The 14,491-nt window shown below is 41.1% G+C and overlaps 1 protein-coding gene across 1 annotated transcript in view; it reads left to right on the top strand.

The window, feature by feature from the left end:
* LOC148773199 (odorant-binding protein-like) overlaps positions 1–14,211 on the top strand; it is a 38,494-nt gene extending 24,283 nt beyond the window's left edge. Inside the window, exons 4-7 of the mRNA XM_088833999.1 lie at positions 12,164–12,274; positions 12,389–12,394; positions 13,880–13,975; positions 14,192–14,211. Coding sequence (XP_088690125.1) covers positions 12,164–12,274; positions 12,389–12,394; positions 13,880–13,975; positions 14,192–14,211 — 233 coding nt within the window. The remainder of the gene's footprint in view (positions 1–12,163; positions 12,275–12,388; positions 12,395–13,879; positions 13,976–14,191) is intronic.
* The last annotated feature ends 280 nt before the right edge of the window (positions 14,212–14,491 follow it).

Here is a 14,491-nt window from a genome sequence, read left to right as displayed (position 1 = left end):
AAAATTAAAAGCTTCTGCACTACTAAGGAAAGTATAAGCAAGATGAAAAGACAGCCTTCAGAATGGGAGAAAATCATAGCAAATGAAATAACTGACAAAGAATTAATCTCTAAAATATACAAGCAACACCTGCAGCTCAATTGCAGAAAAATAAACGACCCAATCAAAAAATGGGCCAAAGAACTAAACAGACGTTTCTCCAAAGAAGACATACAGGTGGCTAACAAACACATGAAAAAATTGTCAACATCCCTCATAATCAGAGAAATGAAAATCAAAACCACAATGAAATACCATTTCACACCAGGCAAAATGGCTGCTATCCAAAAGTCTACAAGCAATAAATGCTGGAGAGGGTGTGGAGAGAAGGGAACCCTCTTACACTGTTGGTGGGAAATCAAACTAGTACAGCCACTATGGAAAACAGTGTGGAGATTCTTCAAAAAACTGGAAATAGAACTGCCATATGATCCAGAAATCGCATTCCTGGGCATACACAATGAGGAAACCAGAATTGAAAGAGACACGTGTACCCCAATGTTCATCGCAGCACTGTTTATAATAGTCAGGACATGGAAGCAACCTAGATGTCCATCTGCAGACGAATGGAAAAGAAAGCTTCGATACATGAACACAATGGAGTATTACTCAGCCATTAAAAAGAATGCATTTGAATCAGTTCTAAAGAGGTAGATGAAACTAGAGCCTATTATACAGAGTGAAGTAAGCCAGAAAGAAAAACACCAATACAGTATACTAATGCATATATTTGGAATTTAGAAAGATGGAGATGACAACCCTGTATACAAGACAGCAAAAGAGACACAGATGTATAGAACAGCCTTTGGGACTCTGTGGGAGAGGGTGAGGGTGGGATGATTTGGGAGAATGGCATTGAAACATGTATATTATCATATGTGAAATGAATCGCCAGTTCAGGGTCGATGCATGTTACAGGATGCTCAGGGCTGGTGTGCGGGGATGACCCAGAGGAAGCATAAGGGGAGGAGGGAGGGGTTGAAGAAGGGGAACTCATGTACAGGCGGGGCAGATTCATGTCAATGTGTGGCAAAAGCAGCCGATATAATATTGTAAAATAATTAGCCTTCAATAAAAATAAATTAAATAAATAAAAGAAATTACCACACACATTCCGAAGGCTGGCCCATCCTGGGATGATCTGCAAGACTGAAAATCCTTTTTACTTTACTTCCTCACTGACTCTAACGTGCTATTCTGCCTTTTGACTTTAGTTTGTCATCACTGCTCTCCCTCTGGCTCTATACAAGAACCTGGCCTCCAGACCCTGACAAGATGGTTACTTCGAGACATTCTTCTACCACCTTCTCAGCCGACTGTCCAAAGTAATTCCTATTGCTTGCCTCCCCACCACCTTTCTCGGGTTCACTGGTCTGTCAGTAGCACAACTAGAGAGTCCGTGTGCCATGACTAAAGACCCCAGCAATGATGAAACAAAGATTTTGCGTGCAGCAACTGAGACCTGGTGCAGACAAATAAATTAATGGAGAAATAAATCTAGTACTATATTTTTGTAATAAAAGTCATATACACAATTACTTTCTTAAAAACAGTGGGCTTGTGTTTTGTTGGTTCAACTTTAGACTCTAAATGCATTGCAACCTTGACTATGTATCTTTGAGGCAACCTGGAATTTCGAGTGGCCAAGATCAATAGGCTTCCTAGCACTGTTTAGTTAGGAGTTGCGCAATCTAAAATGTAAAAACAGTGGTTACAGAAAGAAAAATTTAAAAAAAGAAAAAACAGAAGAGTAAAGCAAAATTAATAACCTGTTGTTAGAGGCTTCTCAGTTACAAAAATATGAATAAATTTGAGGAGAAAACAGGAAGCTGTAACAAGCAGTACTTAGGCTTATTTGGAGGGAATTACAGCAGTACTGTATTTATAAGATGGTTCTGGTTTGATTTATTATTCTATTGCCTACATTTTCACCAATATTAAAGAGAGTTGGGATGAAAGGGCATACGAGACTTTGCAGTATAAAGCAATAGGATTTTTTACATCAGTTTCCTTAAGAATGAAATCTTATTTCTTTTCAATTCTATCTTTTAATTGGTGGAGAATGTTTTACAATGTTCTCTGGGCTCCTGCCATACAACATTGGAAATCAGCCGTAATTATTCATTAATCACCTCCTTTTTGAGCCTCCTCCCCTCACTGCATCTCACCCCTCCAGGTCACCACAGAGCGCCTCTCTGGGCTCCCTGTGTTTCGCCACCTTCTCATCAGCTGCCTATCGTTTGCGGGGAGGAAACCGAGAGGCAGATATAGAGAACAGAATGTGAGCACAGGGAGGGAAGAAGAGTACGGAGACCAGTGGAAACCAACACGATTACTACAACTGTCGCAAGAATCTCTGAGAAGAATTCGTGTCTAATCTCCCCTTGATTGGCAGTTAGAAAGACTTCCTAAGATGGGATGGGCCTAGGATACACTCCCAGGGGACACATGTTGGTAAGAATCCAAAAGGAAACCCTGGGAATGCTGGTGGTACAAAATAGAGATGGAAGGGTGATGATGGGTTGATAAGGGGTGTTAGCTGGGATCACTGGACCACTGAAATTTATCCGAGTCAGGGACTTCTCTGGTGGTCCAGTGGTTAGGATACTGTCCTTCCCCTGCACAGACTATAGGGTTCATACGGGCTTCATCCCTGTTGGAGAGCTAAGAACCTGCATGCTGCATGGGGCAGCCTAGATAAAGAAACAGACTCAAAAAAAAAAATTAAATTAATATCTGGGTCAAAGAACAAGGAGAGGAAACGGTTTCAGGATATTCAGAGACATGAAACCTTCAATCACACAGACTTTCCAGCTGAAAATATGACACGATAATATACAGAGGAATGCATGAACAATGGAGATAACATGACTTTGCAACTGAAAGAAAAGAGAGTAAAAGGAGAAAATATAGATACTATTTTCGGTCCATGTGAACATGAAGGGAAGTGATCCTCTGAGGATGTGAGCTGAGGACGCCCTTAAGACGACAAACTCTCCTCAAAGGTCTGAATTCAATCGAAATGAATGAATCTGATCTCCAATCAGTCTCAGGAGCAGACAGCACTGGGTCAGTTCTCACTTCATTGACTCAGGAAATCTGAATCTCATTTCTTCTTTTCTGTACTCAGAAAAAAATAAATCTTTTAAAGTATTTATTTGACAAAAAACAAACATTGAATAAAAATGAAAATAAGTAACCTTTGATTAAAAAAAGATGAACAAAATGACTCACTGTTTCTGTGATCTTGAGTTAGGAAATTTGTTTTTACCATTAAAAATTCTAAAAATTTCAAGAACTGCTTTCCAGGCTTTTTGCTCACTGGGAGAAACAACTGAGTTAGTGAGTAAATATTATATTAAGGATTAAATGGGTAAAAGGGGGTCTGTACAGAAATCGCTGAAAACAAACTAGTGATATGCCTTCTTCAGATGACTTTAAGCAGTGTATTACCAGATCGCCCTCTTAGTACTTAGGAGGAAAAAAGCCCACATTGGGGCAGGAGAAGGTGACAAATACTCTGTGCTGACCTGCTCCCCACCTCAGAATAATAGGATTCTTTCCAACGGTCTCTTTAGAAATAGTGTTCCCTTGGCTAAACCACACAGTCAATCTTTACTTTTAGAAAATAAACCTTACACTATTACCTGCATATTAACAGAACCATGCAGAAGTGAGGGATATGTACCTTGGACAGCTCTTCTCATTTTGGATCTCGTGATAAGCAGGAAAATAAATAATTGTCCTCTTGCAATATTGGACGTACTGCAGTTTCTCACTTTAAAGGTCAAATGCCCACACCCACATATGCTTCTCTTAAAACAAATATCCTTATTAAAATGACAGAATGCCAGAACAGTTTATCTCTGCCAACCAGGATACTGGAGGTGCCTTCTGTTTTAACTGTGTTCATAAGAGAAACAAGCATTGTTTCATGATGTGTCACGCCAACAGATGCAGGCTATAAGAGGGGCAGAACTTTTGCATCCTTTCCAAGCACTGGGACACCCTCAGCTTCTAGAGTAGAAGGGCCAAGAGAGTCAACAAGATGAAGGCTCTGCTGTTCAGTCTTGTCCTCGGTCTGCTTGTTGCCAGTCAAGGTGAAGCTCAGACAGACGCCTCACAGGTACCAGGGCATTTGAACGGTGGTCCAAGCTTGGGAGGGGTTCTTAGTGTGTATCCGTGTGAGTGTCCTTTTCGAGGTTTGGTCATGTGGACTGCTAAGTCTCGCCATCTCCCTGCAACTGAAAATTGCTCCATTCACTGGCTCTATGCCTGCTGTTTGTGATGTCTGTATCATCTCTAGCATCCATTCATCGGCTCTCATGTATGTTCACTACTTTTGTAAAACCGAAGGATGATCTCACAGCTGTTGGATTGGGTCTCTTGCATTTGACAACATAGCTCAAGCTATCTCAGTAATACCTCAATTATTTCCGTTATCTGACTTGAGTTTTCACGTGATTTTATACCTAGGGCTGTGTTCATAAAAATAGGTAACTTCTGCTAAGTGAAAGGACAGGGAATCTCCTGAGGAATGGTATCGAGCAGAATTTACAGAGATGGACTAAGATTTCTGAAGGGAATTTTGCTTTTAGCTTACAGGAAGATGGTAAACCCAATATGTTGTGGCCAGAAAAAAAGAGAAGATCACCGAGGGGGGCCATTCGACGCTTTCATGTGTTACATTGAGCTTGATGAAGAAAATGGAACAATACTGATGCCCTTTTATGTCAGGTAAGTAAAAGTCACCCAAAAGGAAAACACCTGTAAACTCTGGCCTGAGGGAGGGTGTCTCTCCCCCATCTGCAGGCAGCTCTCTGGCTGATGTTGAGAGGAAGACGCCCTGAGCTGTGGGGCTGAGCAGGGATACTGAGCCGGGGGGAGGGCAGTTTCCCTGTGAGCACCAGGGATTGTCCCGAAAACTCTGCGGAGAGGGGGAACCAGAAGCTCACTGTCATCAACTCATTACAGTAAAGAGGGACACAGCCGAGGGAAGAGGCTCATGTCTTGGAAACCCACAGTCCCCACCAGGCGCTTGACCCCTTCCTGCAGAATTTGTAAGAGACGGTTCCCATTGAGCCAAGAAGTGAGTGCAGAGGAAGAGCACACAGTGAGCTCTGCCCTCGGGGCTTCCTCACGGGAGGTTTCAACATTACTGAGTTTCCCAAAGTCGTCAGAGCCCCTAGTGACTTTCCCAAGTCCTTTCCCAGGCGCTGACATTGCACGTGACAGCAGTTCGATCACTGTGTAGGGAAGATCCCCTGGAGGAGGAAATGGTGACCCACTTCAGTATTCTTGCCTGGAGAATCCCATGAACAGAGATGCCTGCTGGGCGATAGTCCAAGGGTTCGCAGTAGGTCAGACAGGACTGAGCAACCAAGCACACACACACAGAGATCCAAATACCATTCATGGAATGTCCACTAGACTGCAGATGGTTTCCTAGGAACGTGCAAAGTACGGCAGAAATCAACACGTTTGTTCAGCCATTATCTCCCACCCCACCCCACCCGAAAAAAACCAGAACATGTAAACTCAGGTATACATTGTGAGGAATAAAAGTATTAAGAACAGAAACAACTACATATTTTATGCTTGGAGATATTGCTTTATAAATATATATCACCGATTATGTATTATATATAACCATATTGTTCATAGCGTCAGTTCATTCGCTCAGTCGTGTCTGTCTCTTTGCGACCCCATGAACTGCAGCAAGCCAGGCCTCCCTGTCCATCAACAACTCTCAGACTTCACACAAACTCATGTTCATTGAGACGGTAATACCATCCAACCATCTCATCCTCTGTCGTCCCATTCACCTCTTGCCCTCAATCTTTCCCAGCTTCAGGGTTTTTTCCAAGGAGTCAGTTCTTTACATCAGGTGGCCAGAGTATTGGACTTTCAGCTTAGCATCAGCCTTTCCAATGAATATTCAGGACTGATTTCTTTAGGATGGACTGGTTGGGTGTCCTTGCACTTCAAGGGACTCTCAAGAATCTTCTCCAATACCACAGTTCAAAAGCATCTATTTTTTGGTGCTCAGCTTTTTTTACAGTCCAAGCCTCACATCCATACATGACAACTGGAAAAACCATAGCCTTGACTTGATAGACCTTTGTTGGTAAAGTAATGTCTCTGTTTTTCACTATGCCGTCTTGATTGGTCATAACTTTCTTCCAATGAAAAAGCGTCTTTTAATTTCATGTCTGCAATCAGGATCTGCAGTGATTTTGGAGCCCCCAAAAATAAAGTCTGACACTGTTTCCACTGCTTCCCCATCTATTTCCCATGAAGTGATGGGACCGGATGCCAGGATCTTACTTTTCGGAATGTGGAGTTTCAAGCCAACTTTTCCACTCTCCTCTTTCACTTTCATCACGAGGCTCTCTAGTTCTTGTTTATTTTTGCCGTTAGGGTGGTGTCAACTGCACCTCTGTGGTTATTAATATTTTTCCTGGCAATCTTGATTCCAGCTTGCACTTCTGCAAGCCCAGTGTTTCTCATGATGTATTCTGATTATAAGTTAAATAAGCAGGGTGATATATACAGCCTTGACAAACTGCTTTTTCTATTTGGAACCAGTCTGTTGTTCCATGTCCAGTTCTAACTGTTGCTTCCTGACCTGCATATACGTTTCTCAAGAGGGAGGTCAGATGGTCCGTTATTTCCACCTCTTTAAGAATTTCCCAGTTTATTGTGATTCACACAGTCAAAGGCTCTGGGCACAGTCAGTAAACTCGAAATTGATGCTTTTCTGGAACTATTTTGCTCTTTTGATGATAAAACAGATGTTGTCAATTTGATCTCTGGTTCCTCTGCCTTTTCTAAAACCTTCTGGAACATCTGGAATTTCACGGTTCATGACTTGTTGAAGTCTGTCTTGGAGAATTTTGAGCATTACTTTGCTAGTGTGTGAGATGAGTTCAATTGTTTGGTAGTTTGAGCATTCTTTGCTATTCCCTTCCTTTGGCATTGGGATGAAAGCTGGCATTTTCCTGTCCTGTGGCCACTGCTGATTTGTCCAAATGTATTGCCATATTGAGTGCAGCACTTTCATAGCATCATCGTTTAGTATTTGAGATAGCTCAACTGGAATTGCATCACCTCCACTAGCTTTGTTCATAGTGATGCTTCCGTGGGCCATCTTCACTTCACATTCCTGGATGTCTGGCTCCTGGTCAGTGATCACACCATCATGATATCTGGGCCGAAAATGTCTTTTTTGTATAGTTTTCTCTGTATTCTTGCCACCTCTTCTTTGTATCTTCTGCTCTGTTCGGTCCATTTCTATCTTTATTTTGCCCATCTTTGCATGGAATGTTCCCTTAGTATCTCTACTTTTCTTCAACAGATCGCTAGTCTTTCGCATTATATGATTTTCCTCTATTTCTTTGCACTGACCACTGAGGAAGGCTTTCTTATCTCTCCCTGCTATTCTTTGGAACTCTGCATGCAAATGGGTATATCTGTCTTTTTCTTCTTTGCTTTTTGCTTCTCTTCTTTTCACAGCTATTTGTAAGGCCCTTCAGACAGCCATTTTGCTTTTATTCATTTCTTTACCTTCGGGATGATCTTGCTCCCTGTCTCCCATGCAATGTCACGAACCTCCCTCCATACATCATCAGGGACTCTGTGTATCAGATCTAGTCCCTGAAATATATTTCTCACTTCCACTGTTTAATCATAAGGCATTTGATTTAGGTCATATATGAATGGTCTAAAGGTTTTCCCTACTTTCTTCAATTTAAGTCAGAATTTGGCAATATGGAGTTCATGATCTGAGCCACAGTCAGCTCCTGGTCTTCTTTTGCTGTACTGTATACAGCTTCTCCATCTTTGGCTGAAAGAACATAATCTATCTGATCTCAGTGTTGGCCATCTGGTGATGCCCATATGTAGAGTCTTCTCTTGTGCTGTTGGAAGAGGCTGTTTGTTATAACCATTTCGTTCTCTTCGCAAAGATTATTAGCCTTTGCCCTGCTTCATTCTGTACTCCAAGGCCAAATGTGCTAGTTACTCCAGGTGTTTCTTGACTTCCGACTTTTCCATTCCAGTCCCCTATAATGAAAAGGAATTCTTTTTATGATGCTAGTTCTAAAACGTCTTGTAGGTCCTCATAAAGCCATTCTATTTCAGCTTCTTCAATGTTACTGGTTGGGGCATAGACTTGGTTTACCATACTGTTGATTGGCTTGCCTTGGAAATGAACAGAGATCATTCTGTCGTTTTTGAGATTGCATCAAATTTCTGCATTCCCGACTCTTTTGTTGTTCATGATGGCTACTCCATTTCTTCTAAGGGATTCCTACCCACAGTGACAGGTTTATTGTTCATCTGAGTTAATATTCACCCATTCCAGTCCATTTTAGTTCACTGATTCCTAGAGTGTCAATGTTCACTCTTGCCATCTCTTGTTTGACCACTTCCAATTTGTCTTGATTCATGCACCTAACAGTCCAGGTTTCTATGCAATATTGCTCTTTAGAGCATCGGACCTTACTTCTATCACCAGTAACACCCCCAAATGGGCGTTGTTTTTGCCGTCCCTTCATTCTTTCTCGACTTCTTTCTCTACTGATCTCCAGTAGCATACTGTGCCCTTACCGACCTAGGGAGTTCACCTTCCAGTGTCCTATTTTTTGCCTCTTCATACTGTCCTTTTCTTTACTCATCATTAAATGTCTATGCCTAGAGCCAGAGGTAAGAACAGATCAGCATATTGCAAACGTTTTGGCTCTTCACGTGAGAAAATTATGCAGTCTGAATCATCTTCCAGAGCTTCCTCTCTCAGAACACAATTTAAAACAGTTATCAGTGTCTGCATATGCAAGGAATCACGTTTTCCAAGCCAAATGAAAGGAGTTTGTCTGCTCAGATAAAATTTTTTTGTATTTGCAGTTATGTTGGATAATTGCTGTGTTCCCACTTTGTGGTTGTTTTTCAGTGAGTTCAATGCCTTTCAATTCCCTAACGACTCAGAGGGCTTCCCTGATAGCTGAGGTGGTAAAGAATCTGCCTGCAATGCAGGAGACTCTGGTTCAATTCCTGGGTCAGGAAGATTCACTGGAGAAACGATAGGCTACAACTCCCGTATTCTGGCCTGGAGAATTCCATGGAATCTATAGTCCATGGGGTCGCAAATAGGAAACATGACTGAATGACTTGCTTTCACTTTCAATGGCTGAGAACACTCACCACACTTCACTGTGGGCATTCTTTTCCAAGGTGTCTGTTCAAAAATTAATCCAGTCCCTGTAGAGTTATTTCCTTTTTAGTATTTGTTTCATGAAAATTCTTTATATGGGCCAAATACACCTTTTTCACATACATGTACATAGGACATATGTGAAGCCACGTATTCCTGTTATAGAGCTGACAATATATACTTATCATACAGTGTATCCATAAATTTCTTCATGATATCATACAAACACATCGTGTGTACTAAAGTGTTTGCTTGTTAAGGGTCCGTGTGAGTGTGAAATATGTCTGTATACAGACACGTGTCTTTCAATTTTAATCCTCATATGGTATTGTGATGGTGGAAGAGTGTGTGTTTAGAGAAAATTAAAGTATTTTTAAATTGTGTGATTTTGGGCTCTCATATTGCCTAATGAGGGCTTCCCTGGGGCCTCGTATATTGTGTAAGAAAGCCTGGTGGATTTCATGTTGTCTAATAAGGCCTGGTGGCTCTCATATTGTCTAATAAGGGCTTTCCCTGGTGTCTCAGAAGGTAAAGAATCTGCTTGTAATGCAGGAGTCCAGGATTCGATCTCTGGGTCAGGAAATTCCCATGCAGAAGGAAATGGCAACCCAGTCCAGTCTTCTTGCCTAGAGTTTCCCTCAGACAGAGGAGGAGACTGTTCGGCTACAGTCCATGGGGTCGCAGAGAGTCAGACACAACTGAATGACAAACTCTTTCACTGTCATTGTCTAATGAATCACTGCCAGGGTTGTGACCATGCTCAAGGTTTGTTTTGATGGCTATGCCTCTCAGTTTTCAGAAACCGTATAAAGGAAAAGTTCATTCTTTTTCTTTCTTCCTAAAATTCTAGATTTCACCAGGTTTATTGCTTTACACACGACCTGTTTTGTGTCTGCGGTTATCTTTGGAACTACTAGTCAGATTTAGTGTGTAGACAAATCATCCTTGCCACTTAATTATTACTGGATCTGAGACAACATATTTTGTCTCTTTTGAAGGTCAAATTGTTTACCAGCACTGAGGTAACGGTCAGTTTCCATTTCAATCTCCAAGAAGGACCATGACAAAGAATGTTCAAACTACGGCACTGCTGTGCTCATTTCACATGCGAGCAAGATAGTGCTCAAGATCCTTCAAGTCAAGATTCAGCAGTACATGATCGGACAACTTCCAGAAATATAGGCTTGATTAAGAAAAGGTAGAATAACCCGATCAAATTGTCAACATTCAGTGGGTCATGGAGAGAGAAAGGCAATTCCAGAAAAAACAATTTTTTTTCTGCTTCATTGACTATGGTAAAACTTTTGACTTTGTGGATCACAACAAACTGTGGAAAATTCTTCAAGATATAGTAATACTGGATTGCCTTACCTGGCTTCAGAGAAACCTGTATGTGGATCAGTCAGCAATAGTGAGAACTGGACATGGAACAACAGATTGGTTCAACATTGGGAAAAGAATACAAGATAGTATATACGGTCATGCGACTTCTATAACATATATACAGAGTACATCATGCTGTGTGTCAGGCTGGATGAATGACAAACTGGAATCAAAATTGCTGGAAGAAATAGCAACAGCATCAGATATGCAGATGATACAACTTTATGGAAGAGAGTGAAGAGGAACTGAAGAGCCTCATGTTAACGGTGCAAGAGGAGAATGAAAAAGCTGGTCTCAAACTCAACATTCAACACCAGGAAGATCATTGCCTCTGGTCTCTCACTTTATGGCAAATAGAAAGTGCAAGAGTGGACGCAGTGACAGGTTTTATCTTCTTGGGCTCGAAAATCTCTGAGGATTGTGACTGCAACCACATAATTAAGACAATTGATACTGGGAAGGACAGCTATGACAACCCAAAACAGCTTATTAAAATGCAGAGACATCACTTTACCAACAAAGGTCGTTTTACTCAACTGAATATTTATATGTATGTATATATATATATATATATATATATATATATTTTTTTTTTTTTTTTGCTGTATTTATGTGTGGATTTGAGAGTTGGACCATAAAGAAGGCTGCGCACCAAAGAAATGACGCTTTTGAATGGTGATGCTGGAGAAGACCCTTGAGAGTCCCTTGGACTGCAAGGAGATCCAACCAGTCCATCCTAAAGGAAATCAGTCCTGAATATTTTTTGGAAGGACGATGCTGAAGCTGAAGTCCCAGTACTTTGGCCACCTGATGTGAAGAACTGACTCATTGCAAAAGACAATGATGTTGGGAATATTTGAAGGCTGGAGGAGAAGGGGATGACAGAGGATTAGATGGCTGGATGGAATTATCGGCTCAAAGTACATGAATTTCAGCAAATTCTGGAAGATCTTGGAGGACAGGGAACTTGGTGTGGTACAGTTCATGGGGTCATGGAGAGTCAGACATGACATAGCGATTTAATATCAACCAGAAGGATGTGGTAAACATGAGTGTATATCGATTTTGTAGGATTCTCACAGATAATTATCGACAGGTTTATGAACTGAGGTCTCGGGGTCCCGCTCACCACAACTAGACTGTACTCCACCGTCACCACAAGTGGAGAAAGCCCATGGGCAGCAGGGAAGACTCAGCCAATCAAAAATAAATAAATAAACAGAAATCAGAAAAAGAATCTGTTAGGTTTATCAGCACACACGTTCTATAAAGCATCTTAGGCTTCTCAGAACACACATTCTATAAAGCATCTTAGTAAGACTGCAAGGAGTGGCTGGTTAATTGTAGGAAAAGTTGTGGATGAGGAAAATCGTACCTCCTTCTGTGTCCATGGTTAACGGAGGCATTATGTGCACACATGAATTGAGTGGGTCCATACAGGATGGACTGTTCTTCATGCCCGCCGTGTGCCACAATAATCTTACTGACAAGTTAAGGTTGGGCTGCTTGTATCTTTTCTCTCTCACACAGATGCGGGTCACAATGAATTTCAACTCATTAGTGGGGACGAGAACACTCTCTTAGTGTATAATATCAACGTGGATGGACATGGCAAGGAGACAGAACTGGTGGGATTATTTGGTAGGTATGATATTCTAAAATTCCCATAACCACTGTCATGTAACAGGTACACTGTCAGGACTTTCATTCAGAATATCAGGAGGTGCTGACAGTATTCCATATTCAGGGTGCAAGGCCTGCGTGTTGATGCTCACCAAATTAAGGATCCTGGAAGGTAATTTACCAAGAAACAGGAGGCCATAGGGTGCAGAACATCACATCAGGCATTTCACAATGATTCTTATGTGTTGAAATCTTAAAAAATGAAATTTTACCAGAATATTTTATTTTACATATGTGAAAAATTTCAAGCCATGTCTGTAATGAGGCTGATTTTATTTCATGTTTAAAATTTTATTTATTTTTTAATTGAAGGATAACTATTTTATAGATTGTACTGTTTTCTGCCAAATACCAACATGAATCAGCCATAGGTATACATATGCTTGTGTGAAAGTTGCTCAGTCATGTATGACTCTTTGTGACCCCATGGACTATACAGTCCATTGAATTCATCAGGTCAGAATAATGGAATGGGTAGCCTTTCCCTTCTCCAGGGTAACTTCCCAACACACAGATCAAACCCAAGGCTCCCACACTGCACGAGAGTTCTTTACTAGCAGAGTCACAGGGAAGTCAATAGATATATATATATATGTCCCTTCCATATTGAAACTGCCTCCTATCTCCCTCCCAACCCTCTAAGTTGAGATAGATCCCCTGTTTGAGTTCCCTGAGACATACAGCAAATTCCCATTGGCTATCTATTTTTCATATGTCCATGTCATTTTGCATATTTCTCTGTCCATACATTTTACCGTCTCCTCCCCTCTCCACATGCACATAAGTCTCTCCTCTATGACTGATTCTCCACTGATGCCCTGCAAATAAATCCATTATCAGTACCATCTTTCTAAATAAGTCCTTTATCAGTACCATCTTTCTAGATTCCATAGATATGCAGATTCCATATGTATGTGTTAGAATACAATATCAGTTTTCTGATACACTGTAAGCCTGGGAACACTTGTAAGATAAACCTTTGACCTGTTCCATGTTTCAAATGCATTGTTCTTATCAACACTGATATCACCCCCTCAAGTAACCACACAGGAACACTAAGAGGTGTGTGTGCCATGGGGAGAACAGGTGTCTATTTCAGAAAAGGCTACTGGGGAGAATGGTAGGTTCATGAAAGAGTAAATCATGCCCTGTTATTATGTGTGATCAGGTGAATGTGTCCGTGGAAGGAGAGAAAGGTGGTTCCTACTAAGCCTGGTGTACAAACAGATATGAGAGGCAGGTATATACGCAAGGAAGATGAGACAAGTAAGTAGGTTCCATAGTAGGATGGGCTCAGCCCCAAATTCATGAAGATCCTGGCAAGTTTTTGGGGTCCAGCTCCTGATGCTGAGGAGTAAGGTGTCCTACTAACTAAGTTGGACTGGGGTCAATTCTTAAGACAAAAGCACATGTTTGTGTCATGGGAACCATTGAGAGCTCTTGGATTCTACAAGTGAACATCTGATTGTCACGTTTCATTTCTTCTTCTATAGATTCAGAAAAATCCGTGGGTTCCCAGGGGTCGACAATTCTGTTTTTTGTTCGGTGATTTTACCGGCAAAGGAAATAATGTAGACTCAAAATACAAAGAGAAGTTCAACAACGCGGTGAGAGAAAAAGGGATTCCAGAAGAAAATGTCCTGAACTTCATCGACATTGGTAAAGGAATTAAATTTTTTCCCTACACATACAATTCACCTGGTGTGTACAAACCAGAGAACAAGTCAACTTATTCAAAATGTCTTCTTCCACAAATAATCTCTTTTAAGATCCGTTATTAAAACAAAGGAAGGAAGGAACGAAGAAAACTTGGAAATGCTGGGAAATGTTAGTAATCGGTGGCTCTTTCATTTCTCCCATTTTGTTTTTCCCTAGATAACTGTCCAGAGGAGTGAAAAAAAGTGACTCTGACACTTTTGTAAGTAAACACAGTCCATTATTAACGCTGCCCTATTCAGATGAAGCAATAAGTAACACTGTTATTCATATTTGTGAAATGTTAGTTCCACCACTTTAAATGTATCACTAAAGAATTTTTTGTTCAATAATATCACTGCTCTTGAGCCATATTATTGAAAGCACTTTGATTAATTAACGCCAAGCAGCTGTGGTGAGAGAGTCTTATCCTGCAGAAATCTTGCAGACCAGAGTCATCTGACAGAAGCAGGAATCCTC

The sequence above is a fragment of the Moschus berezovskii genome, chromosome X (genome assembly GCF_049115385.1).
Source record: "Moschus berezovskii isolate FMDL1 chromosome X, NW_MosBer_1.0, whole genome shotgun sequence".
Lineage (NCBI taxonomy): Eukaryota > Metazoa > Chordata > Mammalia > Artiodactyla > Moschidae > Moschus > Moschus berezovskii.
The sequence above is the reverse complement of the archived record's forward strand: the minus strand, read 5'-3'. Positions and strand labels throughout refer to the sequence as shown.